Here is a 19,482-nt window from a genome sequence, read left to right as displayed (position 1 = left end):
ATCTATCTATCTATTCATCCATCCATCTATCTATCATCTATCTCTCGATCTGTCCATCCGTCCGTCCATCATTTATCACAAGGTCTTCAAACGTGGCAAGTTTAAGATTGGTGGACTTCAAGTCCCAGAATTCCTGAGCTAACATGACTGGAGGAGGAATTCTGGGAGTTGAAGTCCACCAGTCTTAAGCTTGCCAAGACTGAAGACCCCTGATCTAGCATCTGTCTGTCTGTTTGTCTATCATCTCCCCATCCATCCATTCATCCACCCACCCACCCATTATCTAACCTACCTACCTACCTACCTATCCATCCATCCATCCCCAGCTTTGCCCAGGAGGCAAAAATGGGCACACGGGATGTCTGTGCGCTGCACCCCGGCCCCTTGGCGCTCCGTTTTTTACCTTCCTGGGCCCCAGGGAAGCCTCTAGGGACAAAAACGCCCCCCCCAGCCGGAGGCTTCCCTAAGGCCAAGGAGGCCCAAAAATGGAGGGCAGGGGGGTGCTGCCAAAAAAAAAAAAAAAAGCCACGCCCACCCAGTCATACGGCCATGCCCACCTAGCCACGCCCACAGAACCGGTTGTTACAAAATTTGAATCCCACCCCAGGGTCCCATCACCTTCCAGGCAAGGAGAACATGAGATTGCAGATTCCTGCTTTAGATTTCGAGAGAGTGGAGACCAAACCAGGCAGGATTCCATGGATGAAGGAACCTGGGGGTTAAAAACAGTTGGGGAGAGTTGGGAAACCTGAAAAAATAAGATCCTTAAAGCCAAAACCCAGTCAATTCCAAAGAGAAACCAAAATGGGAATCCTCCCCAATGAGGCCACCCTAGTTGCACCAAGAGCTCTCTGGTGGACTCAGAAAAGGGCTCCAATGGGAAGGGGACCCGTAGAGAAAGCAGAACACCAGCAAATAACCCGAGGCTGCCCGGATGGAGTCAGGGAGGCAAAGGGTCAGCATGGGCGATGAACAACAACGAAGGTTCTTTGGGTATGCGTGGAGCAACAGAGGTGAAGGAAGCAGAGGGTCTACCGTTTGGAGAGGAGGGCGGGGGTGACTGGAAGACTTAATGGCTGTTTTGCACCAGTCTTTTTGCAGAAGGAAAAGGAGCCCGACTTGCCGGGAGGGTCTCTGTGGGGAGCAGAGGTCCAGGGAGATCAACCTGGACAAGGCAGTGGGGAGGGGAGAGCAGCTGCTTTGAATGACTTCAGGCCTCCGATGGGTTGCTTCCTAGACCAGGGGTCCCCAAACTTGGCAACTTTTAAGACTTGTGGACTTCATCTCCCAGAATTCCTCCTCCAGTCATGTTAGCTCAGGAATTCTGGGAGTTGAAGTCCACAAGTCTTAAACTGGCCAAGTTTGAAGACCCTTGTGATGGATGGATGGATGATAGATAGATAGATAGATAGATAGATAGATAGATAGATAGATAGATAGATAGATAGATAGATAGATAGATAGATACATAGATAGATAGATACATAGATAGATAGATACATAGATAGATAGATACATAGATGGATAGATGGATAGATGGATACATAGATAGGGATGGGTGGATAGATGGGAAGACGATAGATAGAAGACAGACAGATATTAAGACTAGGGGTCTTCCAACTTGGCAACTTTTAAGACTTATGGACTTCAACTCCCAGAATTCCTCCTCCAGTCATGTTAGCTCAGGAATTCTGGGAGTTGAAGTCCACAAGTCTTAAACTGGCCAAGTTTGAAGACCCTTGTGATGGATGGATGATAGATAGATAGACAGACAGACAGACAGACAGATAGATAGATAAGGATGGGTGGATGGATGGATGGATGGATGGATGGGGAGACAGTAGATAAAAGACAGACAGATAGATGATAAGACTAGGGGTCTTCAAACTTGGCAACGTTTAAGACTTATGGACTTCAACTCCCGGAATTCCTCCTCCAGTCATGTTAACTCAGGAATTTTGGGAATTGAAACCCACAAGTCTTAAAAGTTGCCAAGTTTGGAGACCTCTGTTGTAGGCTGTGGAAGGAAGCAGCCCGTGTGATCTCAGGAACATCATCCGTAGCCTTTGACAGTGCTGGGAGGTCCACAGGAAACGCCAGAAGAATGGAGAAGACCTGATATTGTCCCAAGCCTTAGAAAAGGGGGCTCATTTCCCCCCAAATTCAGGAACGAACCATCCAAACCCTGTTTTAAATATTTGGGTGAGAAAAAGAGGAGAGAAGAAGTGAAAGATGGTGGGAATTCATCTTGGGGTCCCTGGGCAGGCGGGGAAGTGGCCCGGCTACTAATGGCCAACCCTTCAAGGAGGTCTGAGAGGGAGATAATGGCGGCTTTTGATTCCTCTGGCATTTGCTGGAGAAACCGCTTAGAGTCGGAAGAGCCCAGAAGAGCGTGGCCGTCTCTTGCTGACAGCGACGTTCGTTCTCTGAGGATCCACCGTCTGGGTCCACGGAGCCGGTTCTGAGACGGTCTGCCAGCGTAGCAGGCATGGCCCAGGCGAGGGGAGCCGGGCCAGCTGTCTGGTTCGTTGAGCTAACGAGAGCGGCTGCTTTTGTTTTCTGCTGTGTCTCTGCCCAGAACTAATTTATTTTATGAAAAGATTTGCTTAATTGGTTTTGATTCTTTTGTAAGTGAGCCAAGCCATGTGAGAGGGAGAAGCTGGAGGTGTTCTGCACCAATTAAAAAAAAATGTTGTATTTTTTTCTCCCCCCAGAGCTGATTAATGGGAGTTTTTCTTCAAACTCTTTGGGCTTGGGCAGGGCCTGGGAGGGATGAATTCCTCTGAGCTCGCTTCATTAAGGGGCGGGCTGTGAATGGCCACTTTGAAGTGCCCCACGGGACGGGATGGGCACCTGCCTGGGTTTGGGGGTGCAAGGACGCTCTGCTAGAAAGGGTCCGTCATGGAGCCCTTCCAGGACGGGGGTCTCGGCAGTGGAGGATTAAGGCTTACTGGTGCCCTAAAGCACTGACAAATCTTGCTGCCTGTTCTGACCCAGGCTCCGTCAAACGTAATTAACCGCAAGCTTGTTTTAAAAGCAAAACGTATTTTATTGCAACACGGGGGATTTCTTTCCATTCCCATCCAGAACTAACCTTAAAACAGTTCCCCAAGATAAGCACACCACCTTTCAGTTCTGTGGAATGTGGCCAAAAACAGAAGTATCCAAATAACTATAAAAGAAACCAACCGAAGTACACAGAGCTTCAAGGAGGACTCAGAACCGATCAAACTACTTTACTTCCTGCAAAGGTTTCGTCATTGAGGCCTGACTTTTATCCCTTATGGGAGGGGCAATCACCTCCCAGCTTTTCTCCCGAGTTGCCCCTTTTGTTTCAGCTGCTCTCGCCTTCTAGCAGCTCTGTGCATACGCGCACTGGGAACAGGCTCCCCTTGTTCCTCTGCCTCGCTGCTGCCAGACTCCAAAGGCAGCACCCCACTCCCAGATAGTCCTGGCCCCATCCCTGGATCGTCCGAGTCCTCTCCAGACTCCTGGACTGGTCCCCTTTCTTCCCCACTGTCCCTTTCCGCTGCCATCTGCACTGTCTGCCGGCGAACCACAACCACATACTGTACAAATGAAGCCCTTTTCTCAACTTCGTGATGCCCCCTTCGGACCTGGTGCCCTAAGCCCGTGCTTAGTCTGCTTAATGGTTCATACACCACTGGGTCTTGGGGTGGGCTGAGGTTCCTGCAGGGAGGACTGGTGGAAGGGCTTGCGTCTGCAGTGCCCCCCTGAGCAAGGCTCCCGGGAAGTCAGGGTTGTGCGATGCACACAGGTGGGCAGGGGGTGCCGACCTCCGTTGGCAATGCTGGTGTGGATTCTGAGGAGCCCCTCCGGAGCAGCTATTGCACCAGGGAGATGTGAAGTGTCTGGGTGCCCCAGGGACGGCCGAGGGCTGTCTAACTAGGGCCCGTTGCGTGGGGCCGCCTGATGTGTTCCTGCTTCAGAATCCAAGCACAGACAAGGCTATTTCCATGGCTTGTGGAGCAGAGCAGCCTTCGCCAGACAGACAATCCCAATTCCTGCTCCAGAGGCACAGAAGAGGGCAGCTCTATGGCCAGCAACCACGGGGGCCTCGCCCTCTGCTGTGCCACTGCTGGAGGGGATATGGGGGGCTTCTCGGGGTCTCCATGGAAGGGTCCCCATTGCTCAGGCTGCCTCTGAAGAGGAGGGGAAGATCCAGTGTGCTGGGCGGAGGGCAATTCCCGCTTTCCTTCCAAAGCGCCAACCTCAGCTCTTTGAGATGCCGTCCCTGGCAGTGTCCGAGTTTCTTGACCGAGGCCACGGCTGTTTACAAAGGTCTGAGAGGTTCAGGTTCAAAAGTGGGGGCTTGAAGTCACCCCCACCCCCCAAATATCCTGGTTTGGGGCAGTAGGAACGCCCCCAGAGTGGCCTCTGTGCTGAACTCAGTGTCTGGAACAAAAAGGAATCTTAGGGAGCTGTGTCCCCCACACTGAGGGACCAGAGGGGTCACCCGAGACCTCCCAGGAACCCCTGGTCACCAGTAATATGGGGCGGGGGGGGTTGAAGCTGGGCCCCAAATGGCACCTGCACTTATAGCCTCAGCAGTGAGGAAGGGGCCTTGGAGCCCCGGGCCTTTTGGCATGAAGAGCTTTGGTGGTCTGGGCTCTTCTGTGGGGGCCACAGGTGCTTTTTGCATTGGAGAAGAGGCGGCAGGCTGCCAGGGGTCCCTGGGTCAGAGCAGGAAGGAGGGTCTTGAGGATGGGTGGCCCTCTGGTCCTGATGCCACTGCTGTCACCTCATAAAATATTTCTTTTTAGAGTTGATAACAAAAAGGGAGGGGGGAGCAATGCAGCAGGTTGCAAAAACAGAAGTGCATTCCCTAAATGTTTTCAAAGATAGTTTCCAGGTGACTGAAGTTTCTGCCATGCAAAATTCTAACTGGAGAGTATGATGGATGACTCTTGGCTATGGATGTGTCCCATTGGAGAATATGGATTATGATACATCCAGGGGGTGGGGAGAAAAACCAGGGTGAAGAGTGACTATGAATGATGTGTCTCAGAGTCAGCTACACCCAGGCAGTGCCGGACATGTTAACTCCCAATAAATCCTTTTGAAGCTTTGGAAGTTTGACTCAAGACTCATGGTTTAAATGGGGTTAAGTGCCAGAATTCTGACCGCTGCTTCTGTCTCCTCACAGGGCTCGTTTTACGGCAGATTGAGACACTTCCTGGACATTATTGACCCCCGCACACTCTTCGTCACAAAGGTAGCCTCTCTGTCCCTGCTCGGGCCCTCGTCTCGCCTGAAACCAAGAGCGTTTCCCTCCTGGGCGGTTTTCTCTTTGCAAAAAATCCCGCTCAGATAAACAGATCCAGTTCAATGCTCGAGTTGAGATCGAGTTGATTGCCTTCCTGGGCAGTTCGAGCTGCTCTCCGTGCGGATTCTGGCAGAGTCTGAAGGGCCGCAAATGGCCTTTTTCTGCCTTGGGATTTTCTCTGGCTGGACTTCCTCCCTGCTCCCTTTCGGCCTTCCCAGCCATCTGTCATCCGGTCCCCTTGCAAGGCTCCGGCCCCTGCCTTGTTCCTAGCAACACCCCCCCACACAAACAATTGGGACTGGGGAGCTGAGTTTTCTCCCCAGAATGGGTGGGGCTGCTCTGACTGGGCATGGGGGTTCCCATCCCTTCCTTGGAGGAAGGCCCCTTTGCCTCCTCTCCTCCCAAATGCTCCCTTTTTAAGTGGGGGGACTAGCAGACTCCATGGATGAGGTTCTTCTGCACCAGCTCCTGGTTGCTTTGCTAGGGCACCCCTCTTGCCCTCCCCCCCAGGACTCCCTTCTCAAATCTATTATGCACTGCCCGGCAAATAAATTTAATCTCCTTCTATCTTCTTTATATATAAAAGCAAAAGACTCCTCACGCATCGTCACAAAATCTCCAGAACCTTAAAGCCTACAAACTTGAAATTCGGCACCTATGTTCCTCTTGGCTTCTAGCTGCTCAACAAGAAAGGATTTTTCGAAATGACCATCAGAGCATTAGTATTTTGCATATTATTATTAACACGCTCTGATGCTAAGGAGTTCTACTCCCCCTCCCCACCTGAAAAGAAATCTGTTCCAAAGGCAAAACACAAGCAGAGGAGAGGAGTTTCCGTTTTAGTTTCACAGCAGCAACCAGCTTTAGTACAGAACAGTTGAGCTAAGCCACGCCCAGGCTCCTTGCTGTCTCCTTCTTGCTCACACAGTTTCCAAACAGACCTCAACTCTCACACACTAACAGGATGCTAGCCGGATAAATACCGATGGATGCTGGTAGGCAGAGGCAGAATTCCCCCCCACCCCTTATTTTCCTTCCCCAAAACTAAGCTCGATCATATAGTTTTGTAGTGAAGCTCAGGTATCGAGCTAGTAAATAATAATAATTAAACTAGTTTTCACTTTGAATTAACCCTCTCGTGTCTAAGACAGCAGAGGCCAGGGGCCACTGCCAATATTTTCCAAGGAAGACAGCCTTGACTGCCAACTTCTGCAAAGCTCAGCTTAGTCTTACCTGCTCCTGTGGGCAGGAGGAGGTGGCAGTTTCCCCCTGGACTAGCCTGTTCCAAATGGGGGTCCCTTAACCCCTCCTTCCTCCGAGTGACCTGACCCTTGGTGGATCTCTCTCTGTCGGCCATTTTGAGTCAGTCTTGGCCCTTGCCCAGAGGGTGGGAGTGGGCTCATTCAAAAAGGGACTCTGGGACTTCAGAGTCCCAGCCAAGGAAGCAGGGGTTCACGAGGAACCCCGGGAGTCCTCAATTCCTGGGGCATCTCCCTGGAGGAAGCTGCTGCAGGCCCCTTGGTGGGAGGGATGGGGGAAACGGTGGGGAATTCCTTTTGCAGAGCAGGAATTCTGTGGCTCACTATGCAAATTAGCACTTAAAAATATCCATATTGTTAAATAGTTTGATGCATTTTCTCTGGTTCGGCATGAAACGGATTGGGAACTAGGAATGATGAAATCTCTCTGCATGCGTGTGGTGGGGCCTCCCAAATAATTAGCCACATCAACATTTTGTGCAAGGTTTAAATGTCTAATGGTGCTAACCTACTAATATATGCATAAGTATATTTGGACTTGATTACTACCATACTTTAAGGAGGGCAAGCAGTTAATTACCCCCCAAAGCACACTTAATTTCTGCCCTTCATTATCAGTTTGTTCTCTGCACTTATTTATCTCCTATTAATTTCTTGCACCTCACAGTCCCTGGTGAAAAGTGTGACATACTTGGAGACCAGTCAGAGATCCCATTTTGCTCCCCACAATGTTTTTTAAGTGTGTGTATGTGTGTTTGTTTGTGAGCAAAAGGGACAAAAAAAAGAGAATTAAGTCAACAGAATGGGAGGGCGGAGAAGGTGGGCACCTGGGGAGGGTTGTTATGTAGCTCTTGTGTGTGTGTGTGTGTGAGAGAGAGAGAGAGTGAGTGTGTTCTTACAAGAGGGAGATAGCCCTGCTTGAGCCACAACTCTCCAGCTGAAGGTAGCATCCTGTCACCATAGAGCAGGGGTCTCCAACCTTGGCAACTTTAAGACTTGTGGACTTCCAACTTCCTGGATTTCTCAGCCAGCTTTGCTAGAATCCTGGGAGTTGAAGTCCACAAGTCTTAAAGTTGCCAAGGTTGGAGACCCCTACTGTAGAGGACTACCCAGACCCACCAGGGATTAAGCCCCAGCAAGACTCACCCTGGTGCCCCTCATCTCTCCACACATATACCCCCAGCTACCCCACACATCCCAATTGGCCGTTCAGTGCCTGTTTTTGTACCCCCTGGGTGTGTTTACTCTATGTAGTTGCCACTCTTTGGAGCCTCATACTGCCCAAGGCAGATGAATTCAGCCTGAAAAGTGCACCAGGGTTTGATGTATCCTTTGAAGAATTACAACAAAAGCTAATCACTACCCTGGACTGACACACCACAACCAACGAGGCAATGTTGTGTTACGCACATGAGGAAAGACCTAGAACAAGGGTCTTCAAACTTGGCTGCTTTAAGACTTGTGGACTTCAACGCCCAGAATTCCTCTTCCAGTCATGTTAGCTCAGGAATTCTGGGACTTGAAGTCCATAAGTCTGAAACTTGCCAAGTTTGAAGACCCTTGTGAAAGATGATGGATGGATGGATGGATGGATGGATGGATGGATAGGGATGGATGGATGGATAGATAGATAGATGGATAGGGATGGATGGATGGGGAGACGACAGACAGACAGACAGACATAGATGATAGACCAGGGGTCTTCAAACTTGACAACTTTAAGACTTATGGACTTCAACTCCCAGAATTCCTCCTCCAGTCATGTTAGCTCAGGAATTCTGGGAGTTGAAATCGACAAGTCTTAAAACTTGCCAAGTTTGAAGACCCTTGTAGGGTTGGGGAACTTTGGCCCTTTTATGACCTGTGGACTTCAACTCCCAGAACTCCTGAGCCAGCCATAAAAGGGCCAAAGTTCCCCACCTGTGATATAGACAGAGAGTTAAAAGACAATAATGGAAGGAATGGATGAAATGACTGTTAAGTCTTAATCCTGATAGGAATCTGGCAACCTTCTTGGAGGCCTCTAGAAATTGGTCACTGCAAAAAAGAGAGCACTAACACCTAGAGTGTGAGAAAAGAGGGTTTTTTTTTTTTCACAACTGGGCACTTTAGCAACACAGTTCTCTCCTGCGGGCTGGACTAGAAGACCTCCAAGGTCCCTTCCAGCTCTATTCTGATTGATTGAACTTGTGATCTAGAGTTACTCTCCATATCAAAGCCTACACAAGTTGGAATTATACAAAGAAAGGCAATTTATCCATATCCAACAACTGAAGGAGAAACTGCTGGTGACCTTCTACCGCTGCACCATAGAGAGTATCTTAACTTACTGCACCTCTGTATGGTTTGCCAATTGCACAGTAGCAGATAGGAAAGCGCTCCAGAGGGTTAATGTCATTGCCCTGAGGATCATGGGTTGCCCTCTCCCCTCTTTGGAAGAGCTTTATAGCTCCCGCTGCCTTAAGAAAGTTCAAAACATCAGATCCATCTCATCCTGGGCACCCCTTTTTTTGAACTATTACCATCTGGCAGACGGTACAGGATAATAAAAACAGCTTCTATCCCAGGGCAGTAGCTCTTTTGAATTCTGCTGTATAGTGCAGTGTCGGTGTGGTGTCGAAGGTTTCCGGTTCAATGTGTGGAGGGTGTGAAGGATGTGTGTTTGTGTTTATTTTCATGGTCATGGTCATGATGTGCACTGAAGATGGTGTTTGATTTTGTTGTACGAGGTGCAATGACAATAAAGTAAACTAAACTAATGGGAGCCCATAATTTTGGTGTGGGGGGAAGGAAAACCCCTCTTGTCAAACATGTCAAACATTGGGGATAGTCCCAATAATGGTGATAGGACCTGCAGCGAGGTGGACGTGAGAAATTGTCTCTATCCATTTAGATGTCCCAAATATTTTGTTTAAATTTGCACATTTTTTATTGAGGCTGAGGGTGGATATTGCCAGAACAGAAAAGCCAAACCAAGATTAATTTCTCCCTGGGGAAGAAACACCCCCATCTAACAAGGTCCAGTGCAGCCGGAAGTCCCTCAAGGGATCTGCTTTGGCCAGAGGCCAAAGGCTCTAAGAAGCCTTTGGAGGAAACGCCAGTTGAATTCTGGTCTTTTGAGACCCCCCCAAAGTTGCTTCGGGGATTCCTTTTATGGATTTTGTGGATTTTAATTGGGTGGCTTTGAAGCCTGTGGGGAGGCAGGACTGAGCACCAGACAGCATCAAACCAGAATTTTAAATAGTTTAATTGCTTCTTGGGCCTTGTTGTTACGGCGTTGCCTCACACCTTTCATAATCGCCAGGAATGCTCCCAAGTTCATAGATCAGAAGTCTCCAAACTTGGCAGCTTGAAGACTGGTGGACTTCAATGCCCAGAATTTCTCCTTCAGTCATGTTAGCTCATGAGTTCTGGGCGTTGAAGTCCACCAGTCTTAAAAGTTGCCAAGTTTGAAGACCCTTGTGATAGATGATTGATGGATGGACGGATGGATGAATTGATGGATAGCTAGATAGACAGACAGACAGACAGATAGATATGGGTGGATGGATGGATGGATGGATGGGAGACGACAGACAGACAGACAGACAGACATAGATGATAGACCAGGGGTCTTCAAATTTGACAGCTTTAAGACTTGTGGACTTCAACTCCCAGAATTCCTCCTCCAGTCATGTTAGCTCAAGAATTCTGGGAGTTGAAGTCCACAACTTTAAAAGTTGCCAAGTTTAGGGACCCCTGTCTTAGATTAAGCTCCCTCGTTTGCTTAGTCCAGTGGACAAAAAAGTTGAAAATGTGCCTTTAAGTACCTAAAAAACTGGATCCATCCATCTCCCACCATTCTTATAGCTAGCTGGAGCTCTGAAACACTTTCTTGAGAATATTAAAAGCTCAATTTTTAAGGCCGTTAATTTCAAGGTACTCCATAGGGCAGTACCCAAACCTGGATATCTTACCCAAAACTGTGTAAATATATTTTGTTTACTCGTGGAATGACACACAATTCCACTACCCAATTACAAATTTAAATTGACTTTAAATTTAAGTTGACTTTAAATTTAAATTGAAGAAGGGGTCGACCTATTCTCCAGAGCACCAGAAGGCAGGACAAGAAGCAATGGATGAAAACTAATTCAAGGAGAGATCCAATCTGGAACTAAGGAGGAATTTCCTAACAGTGAGAACAATTAACCAGTGGAACAGCTTGCCACCAGAAGTTGTGGCTGCTCCACCACTGGAGGTTTTTAAGAAGAGATTGGAGAAGAGATTTGTCTGGAACTATATAAGGTCTTCTGCTTGAGCAGGGGGCTGGACTAGAAGACCTCCAAGGTCCCTTCCAACTCTGTTATTATTTAAATGTAAGTTGAAGAAGGGGGTCAACCAATTCTCCAGTGCTCCTGAATCAATGGATGGAAATGTGCTAGCTGTGGTGAATTCTGGGAGGTGAAATCTACACATCTTAAAGTCCCCATGGTTGAAAAATACTCTTCTGGAGAGTTCAAAAGGCATAGCACCCCCCCCTCCAGTTGCACTCAATCCAACCATTTATAACATAGAAGTAAATATACTGTATATATAAGCAAAATACCACTCACACGTCATCACAATATCTCCAGAACCGTAAAGCCTACAAACCTGAAATTTGTCAGATATGTTCTTCTTGGCTTCTAGGTGCTCACTAAGAAAGGATTTTTCAAAATGACCGCCAGAGCATTAGTATTTCTTATATTATTATTAACATGCTCTGATGCTAAGGAGTTCTACTCCCCCTCCCCATCTGGAAAGAAATCTGTTCCAACTTCAAAACACAAGCAGAGGAGAGGAGTTTCGGTTTCAGTTTTAGTTTCACAGCAACAACCAGCTTTAGTACAGAACAGTTGAGCTAAGCCACGCCCAGGCTCCTTGCTGTCTCCTTGCTCACATGGCAAATACTGCTTCAGTTTCCAAACAGGCCTCAACTCTCTCACATGAGGATGCTATCCAGATGAATACTGATGGATGCTGGTAGGCAGAGGCAGAATTCCCCCTCCCCAAAAACTAAACCCGACCACATAGTTTTGTAGCGAAGCACGTTTATCAAGCTAGTAGTTTACTAAATGTAGACAAAAGACAAATTGGCAGATAGTTGGCAGGATCATACTTGTGTTCCTTTTTTGCATAGTGGAAAGGTAATAGAATTACGTAAGCCTTTTGGGAGATAGAAATAATTGTTTATAGCAGTAAAAAGAGGGAATGAAGGAAGCACCCACCGAACAGGAATTGCTTTTGGAATTTCTGGAAAGAGTAAACCTTTAGCGGTAGTTTTATTTTTTTCCTGTTTCTCCCTTGAACTGTTAATGTTTGAATTTCCGAGGGTGAAAACAAGTGACTGTTCAGAAAAGAGGAGCCCTATTAACAGGTGTGGAGGTCGACACCTGGAGCAGATGAGATCCAGTTCTCTGCACACCAGGCAGAAAATGTATCTGGGGAGGGTTGGTTTTTATCCCTTTCTCCACTGGAGAGAAAGAAAGAAAGAAAAGGAAAGAAAGAGAGAGAGAGAGAGAGAGAGAGAGAGAGAGAGAAACAAACAAACAAAGGAAAGAAAGAAAGAAAGGAAAGAAAAGGAAAGAAAGAAAGAAAGAAAGAAAAGAAAGAAAGAAAGAAAGAAAGAAAGAAAGAAAGAAAGAAAGAAAGAAAGAAAGAAAGAAAGAAAGAAAAGGAAAGGAAAGAAAGAAAAGGAAAAGAAAGAAGAAAGAAAAAGGAAGAGAAGGAAGGAAAGAAAGAAAGGAAAGAAAAAGGAAAGAAAGAAAGAAAGAAAAGAAAGAAAGAGAAGGAAAGAAAGGAAGGAAAGAAGGAAAGAGAAAGGAAGAAAGAAGAAAAAAGGAAAGAGGGAAGGAAGAAAGAAAGAAGGAAAGAAAGAAAGGAAAGGAAAGAAAGAGAAGGAAAAAAAGGAAGGAAAGAAAGAACAGAAAGAAGGAAGGAAAGAAAGAAAGAAAGAAAGAAAGAAAGAAAGAAAGAAAGAAAGAAAGAAAGAAAGGAGAAAAAAAAACTCCTGGTTTTGAGTGTTGGGAAGAGTGGCTGTGTGTAATCCTCATCTTACGACCACAATTGAGCCCAACGTTTTTGTTGCTAAATGAGATGCCTGTTAAGTGAATTTCACCTCATTTTAGGACCTTTCTTGCCACAATTATTGTGTGAATTCTTGCAGTTGTTCGGTTAGTAACGTGATTGTTAAGTGAATCTGGCTTCCCCCACTGACTTTGCTTGTCAGCAGGTCATAAAAGAGGATCATAAAACAGCTGTGGTGGCACAGTGGTTAGAACACAGGATGGCAGGCAAACTCTGCCCACAGCCAGGAGTTCGATCCTGACTGCTCAAGGTTGAGTCAGCTTTCCTTCCTTCCTTCCTTCCTTCCTTCCTTCCTTCCTTCCTTCCTTCCTTCCTTCCTTCCTTCCTTCCTTTTCTTTTCCTTCCCTACTTCCTTCCTTCCCTCCCTCCTTCCTTTTCCTTCCTTCCTTCCCTCCCTCCCTGCCTCCTCCCTCCCTTCCTTTTCCTTCTTTCCTTCCCTTCTTCCTTCCTTCCTTCCCTTCCTTTTCCTTCCTTCCCTCCCCCCTTGCCTCCTCCCTCCCTTTTCCTTCTTTCCTTCCCTCCCTTCCTCTCCCTCCCTCCCTGCCTCTTTCCCTCCTTTCTTTTCCTTCCTTCCTTCCTCCGTCCCTCCGTGCCTCCCTCCCCCTCCCTCCCTCCTCCCCTTACAATATAGCTTCACTCCCTCCTCCCCTTCCTTCCAATATAATCTGCCTCCCTCCCTTCCTTCCCTTACAATCCCTTTTATGGCCCCTTTACAACCTCTGGACTTCAATACCCAGAATTGTTTTGCCACTGTTGTTAAGCGAATCAGACGTTTGCTAAGTGAAGCCAGCTTTCCTCGTTGACTTTGCTTGTCTGAAAGATCATGGATGGTGGCCGCGGGATGCTGCAATCATGGCAAATACTTGCCAGTTGCACCCAACATTGGATCATGTGATTGTGGGGACAGTTGTGAGTGTGAGGGCAGAGTCCTTTTTTTGCCAGTCCCAACGTCGTTTTGGACACTTGCTAAGCCCGTGATTGTAACCCAAAGACTCCCCGTACACAGCTTGAGTCCAGCAGCCCTTCAGGCTGGTGGAGGGGAGGCCCTGGTGCTCAGGGCTCACTGAATTCCCGCCTGCATCCGGGGGCGGGGGGAGAAATGCCTTGTGAATCAGGCGTGATTCATGCCAGCAGCCAGACCAGGGTGGCAGATGGGCAAACAAGCCAGGATTGAGCTGGTGCAGGTGTCAGCAACCCATGGCTCTAGAGCCGCATGCGGCTCTTTGGGTCCTCTGCTGTGGCTCCCTGTTGGGTGATCCCACCTCTGGCTGGCCCTGCCCCTCGCCCTTCCCTCCCAGTCGCTCCTTTCCTGGCCTGAGAAGGTAAAACACAGAAAACAGAAATGAGAGGGAGGGAGGGAGAGAGCGGGAAACAGAGAGAGAAAAAGGAAAGAGAGAAAGAGAGAGAGGGAGGGAGGGAGATAGCAAGAGAGAAAAAGAAAGTGAAAGAGAGGGGGCAGAGAGAGAGAGAAAAAAGAGAAAGAGAACAAGTCTTAAAGTTGCCAAGTTTGGGGACCCCTGTTCTAGAGTGATCAATCTGAAGGAGAAAATGCCAGGTTTCCCCCCACCCCAAATTAACATTTTCCACCCTGGGGAGAAGCGTGGAAATACTACTCAAGGTGCCTCTTCGTGGGCTCTCCTTGCAAAGGTTCTCGTGGCCTTGACGGCCGCCTTGGACGGAAGCCGTTGGGTAGATGTTTGAGGAAATAGCAGCCGCTCCTTCCAGCCGGACTGTTTGTGGGTTCCTCGCGGTGGCTAAGACGCCGAGCTTGTCGATCAGAAAGGTCGGCAGTTCGAATCCTCAGCGCCGCGTCACGGAGTGAGCTCCCGTTCCTTGTCCCAGCTTCTGCCAACCGAGCAGTTCGAAAGCACGTAAAACATGCAAGTAGAAAAGGGAAGGGAACAGCGTTCTGTGCGCCTTATCGCCGTTTAGTCATGCCGGCCACATGACCACGGAGACGTCTTTGGACAGCGCTGGCTCTTCTTCGGCTTTGTAACGGAGATGAGCACCATCGCCCCCTAGAGTTGGGAAAGACTAGCACGGAGGTGCGAGGGGAACCATTACCTTTACCTCTTTTAAGCAGAGCTGGGAAAGAAATCCTTTCTCACTCCCCAAACAGCATCCCTTTAAACCTCTTAAATTGTTTTGACATTTTCATGATTTCTTCCATTTGTGGATCTTAAATCTGAATCTTGCAAAAAAAAAAAAGAATTGCCAATACAACAAAGAGACAGGATAAATAACGCTTGGATAAGCTGGTGACCCTTTTCCCTCTCGGCCTTCGACCTCCGATCCCCTCAGATCCGCTGCTGGTAGAGCTCCCCCTTCCTGTGCCAACCTCTTTCCAGACCCCCTTCTGGAGCTGGGCTCCTCTGTGTGTGTGTGTGTGTGTGTGTGTGTGTGTGTGTGTGAGAGTGCGCGCCGAGAGGATCTGCCTTCTTCTTCCTGGCAGGTGTGAGACTTCGGTGCTTAAAATTAGGTTCTTAATTGCTTGTAATGAAACTGTGTGGGACCATCTGAAGGATTCAGCAGATTTTTTTTGTGTGAAGCTAATTTAGTCCATGCGACATTTGCTGCTAACGCACAGCAGGGGATTGGGGAGTTTGTGGGGGGTGGGTGGAGAACGGGACTGGCAGGCTGCCGGGGTGGGTGGGTGGGAGGAGTATCTTGCCCTTCCTCCCCGTCCCCAAGAAAGAAGTGGCCAAAGTAGCTGGTAGAGTATTGAAAGGGTTGCTTCCTTCAAGCTGGCTCCGGCTGGTTGGTGGTTATGGTTTTGGGGTGGTGTAGGTAGAATAGAATAGCAGAGTTGGAAGGGACCTTAGGGGGCTTCTAGCCCAGTGGTCGCCAACCAGTGGCCCGGGGATCACTGGTGGTCCAGGAGAAAAATTTGGCGGTCTGCAGAGAAATGTCACCCCCCCCCAAGCAATTAATCCAGGCTGTGCGGGAACACAAGGCTGTGCCGCCCACATGGCCCATGGGAACACAAGGTTTGCGTCGCTTGCATTGCGAACAACATGAGGTAGTGAGGGGAGGGGGGAAGGGCGGAGGAGGGGAACTTGCCCCACTCGCCCCACACACCTCACCTGGCCACCGGGCTGCTTCTTTCCGCTTCTTTCTTCTTCTGCTTTTGCTTGCACACAAGGAAAGCAGCCAAAGTCTTCCTTTCTCTCCCTCAAACTCTGCCAGAAATGAGTCTTTGGGACCCTGCAAGGCCTCCTGCTCCAAGAGGCTGCGCCAGGGCGACAAGTTTCACAAAGACTCATTTCTGGGGGAGAGAAAGAAAGACTTATGCTGCTTTCCTTGCATGAAGCCAAAAGTCTCTCTCTCTCTCTTTGTCTCCCCTAAGAACGGAGCTGGAGACAGTATCCTGCAATCCCAAATAAAGAATGATCGATAGGTAGGAAAACGGGGTGGGGAATTTTCCTACAGACTTTTTGGGAGGATTTTCCCAGGGTCTCTGTTCCGCGGGATTTAAAATTATGAGTTGCTGGTCTCTGAGGTCCAAAAGGTTGGCGACCCCTGTTCTAATCAGACCCCCTGCCGAGGCAGGAAACCATACACCACTTCAGACAAATGGTTAACCAACATCTTTTTCAAAAACCTTTCCAGTGTTGGAGGTAGTCCTCGACTTACAACTGTAATGGATCCTGGCCATTACGGTCATAAGTTGTGAGGGTGGTTAAAAAAAGCAGGTGACCATATGACTGGCCTGATTTGCAACCTTTTTGGGGACAGTCGCAAACCCCTGTTCGCTACAGGGTGTTCTTGGCCAGGACCCAGATGTAAATGCAGTTTTGGGCAAAAACATTCAGGGGACTGTAAATGCAAACAGCTGTAAATGCTGGCGGGTTGCGGAGCCGTCCGAATACGATGGCAGGATGGTGGGGAGGGGGGTAGAAGTCAGACCTTCAGAACCAGGCGCTAAGTATCTTTGGGGAGGGGTCTCTTGCAACATCAAAGGATCACTATGCCACTGGTTATAAGTAGAGATGCGTATGTGTTACGTGTGTTGGGTTATACATGTGTCCACTTCTGAGAGCGGGCAACAGAATTTCATTTGTAATGGGGGCCAGTGTGTCCACAGGGGAAAAAAACAACAATAAAGGTGATCTTATCTACCTAAAGGGAAGTGGTGGCTCAGTGGCTAAGACACTGTGCGTGTTGATCAGAAAGGTCGGCAGTTTGGAGGTTCGAATCCCTAGCACCCCCGTAATGGAGTGAGCTCCCGTGACTTGTCCCAGAAGCTTCTGCCAACCTAGCAGTTCGAAAGCACGTTTAAAAAATGCAAGTAGAAAAATAGGGGCCCCTTTGGTGGGAAGGTGACAGCGTTCCGTGCGCCTTATCGACGTTTAGTCATGCCGGCCACATGACCACAGAGACGTCTTCGGACAGCCCTGGCTTTTTGGCTTTGTAATGGAGAGGAGCACCACCCCTAGCGCCGGAAATGACTAGCACGTAGGTACAAGGGGAACCTTTACCTTTATCTACCTAATCTTATAGATTGGGGCAGCATTATTGGGATGCAGTGAAGGAAGAAGGCAGGGGGCATTTACTTGTGGGGGGGGTTAGGGCAGGGGACATTTACTTGTGCTTTGGCCAAATCCCAGATTGGAGGGGCTGCACCTCCTGGCGGTGTGGACCCCCCACCCACATCCAGGCCCATCTTGCTCAGAGGTTTGCACACCTGTGTCTTCCCTTAGGGCCCGTCTCAACCCCTCGAAAAAGGGGGCCCAAAGATTTTCAGGCAAGTCTGGGCCATTTTGTGCTGCTTGGGGTGGGGGAGTGGCCTTGGTCCTGTGTAGCCAGCCGGGCCCCTGCCAAGGTTGTTATAGTAACTGGGAGCGGACAAGAACATCCATTGATGCAGTTTTCTGGGTCTTCATTCAGAAGAGCGAAGGGAAGCACCAGCCGCAAAGGCGGCCTGGGATTGGACAATTTTGGGTGTCCCAAAACATGCTAATGAAGAGAAGAGAGCGCCTCCCAGGAATGTTAAGCAGAGCGTGGCTGCCTTTTCACAGGAAAATGGGTCACTTTCTTGGCTGCTTGGTTACCATTCACCGGCCTGGCTCTGGAGGCTCCAATCAGCAGGCGGTGGGGAGGGGAACCTTGGCTCTCCTCTGGCCTTGGATGCCCTCTCCCCTCCCGCCTCTAGGGCTCTTCTGGGCCTGCCCCATTGAGAGCAGGTGTACCGGGGGGGATGTGAGCTGCCTTGGGGGTCCCTGGCTGCAATTAGGGTCCCTGAGCCTTTGGGGAAAAGTCCAGCTTACGAGATGGACTTGGTCCTTTGTCCAATGTCTGCCATTGGGTGCTGCCAAATTTCTTCACTCTTCCCCACACCATCTCCCATTGCACTGCCTGTGTACCCCAAAAAAGGAGAATCTTTGTAGCTCAGGGTTGAAATCAGGGGTCCTGGGCAGTAGTGGGAGCCTACTACCAGTTCGGTGGGTGATCAATTGTGCGGATGCATGCCCCTAAGATGTGCACGTGCCCCTAACACACCAATCAGCTGAGAGGATGAAGAAACAAACATCGAGGAGTGACCTTCCCACCCACCCGTGGGCTTTTCTCTTCTTTTATCCTCTCAGCTGATCGGAGGCTTTTTTTTTTTACTACCGGGTCAGGCAAACCGGTCCAAACCGATAGCATACCACCACTGGTCCTGGGTGTCAGGTGCCATCACACGACCAAAAGAAAGCACAACAGCCACAACGGGATTTGATGTAACCTGTTTATCTTCCTCCGGAGTTTACAAGCACTTAAACTGACCAGCTGCTAGACAATGCAAGCTAACAGAGATTAAAGTCAGGGCTAATCCCTTAGCTTGCCCCACCATCTTTCGACACCCGATGTGCCCTGCCCCAATTATCCTGGCACGCCCCGACTGGCAGGCACAAGCTCAGATTTCCCGAGAGGAGCTCGCCCCTCCCAGCTGTCGGTCCTATGCGATTTCCCTCTCACCTCTTCTGCCATCGCTCGAGTTACGGCTGCAAGCTCACGACACCTAAATGTTTGGGAGTCACAGGGCTTCATAGCAATGTCCACGACTGGCGGCTTATATGATCGGGAGTCAGAGGGTTTCGTAGCAATGTGCACGGCCACCCTGACCCCCGAATGTCGGGCTGACACTGGGTGTTCTCTGAGCTTGCCTGTTTTCTTGCAGATGTTTCATCACCCCACCAGGGAATGCCATCAGTGCTAGAAGGGGGTAGGGTTCACTCTGATGACGTTAGCTAGTTGGGTCATGAAACATCTGCAAGAAAACCACCCAACAAGCAACAAGGACCCTTCAAGGAAAGGGTGCCTGGTGGAGAAGCAGAGGGGGGGGACTGACCGGACAGCACTGGTTTCCTAGCTCAGAGGAAGGAGAAGGTCTTGGATCATGGGGGTTGGGGCTTCCAAGGGTCTCCTTGAACCTTGGAGGCTGGCCAGCATGAGTGGCTCCCTCTTGAGGCTTGCAGGGCTGAAACGAACGGGCTTTGAAAAGGCTTTAGAGCAATTGCAACCTTGCGTGATGGTGGACTTGCCGTGGGTGAGTCGGCCGGCCATATTGATTTATTGAATAAAGAAAGGAATACATGAACTCTCCCAAGGGGCCTCCTCCCTGGCTTGGGAGGAACCTTCTGAATTATCACCCTGGGCGAGAGAGAACCCAAGGGCTCCATTTGCTGCCTTCGCCACTGGCCCACTCTGGGACTTCTCGGATGCTCTGGGGCTGCCGGCATGGCTGGCAGGGTGTGCTTTCTTCTCTCTCGAGACAGACCCGCTGCCTTGAAAGGGGAGCTCAGGCAAGGCCTTGCCAGTTGCTTCAAGCCTCGCTAGCGAAGGTTG

General features: G+C 49.2%; 1 protein-coding gene across 3 annotated transcripts in view; it reads left to right on the top strand.

Moving 5' to 3' along the window:
- Positions 1 to 19,482, top strand: part of SFXN5 (sideroflexin 5) — a 69,555-nt gene that overhangs the window by 2,140 nt on the left and 47,933 nt on the right. For all 3 annotated transcript variants that reach the window (XM_087935731.1, XM_026717139.2, XM_087935733.1), the window contains exon 2: positions 5,168 to 5,236. In XM_087935731.1, coding sequence (XP_087791857.1) covers positions 5,168 to 5,236 — 69 coding nt within the window. The remainder of the gene's footprint in view (positions 1 to 5,167; positions 5,237 to 19,482) is intronic.

This window comes from Pseudonaja textilis, chromosome 6 (genome assembly GCF_049901715.1).
Source record: "Pseudonaja textilis isolate UNSWEBS1 chromosome 6, rPseTex1.2, whole genome shotgun sequence".
Taxonomy (NCBI): domain Eukaryota; kingdom Metazoa; phylum Chordata; class Lepidosauria; order Squamata; family Elapidae; genus Pseudonaja; species Pseudonaja textilis.
Note: the sequence above shows the minus strand (reverse complement) of the source record. Positions and strands in the feature narration are given on the sequence as shown.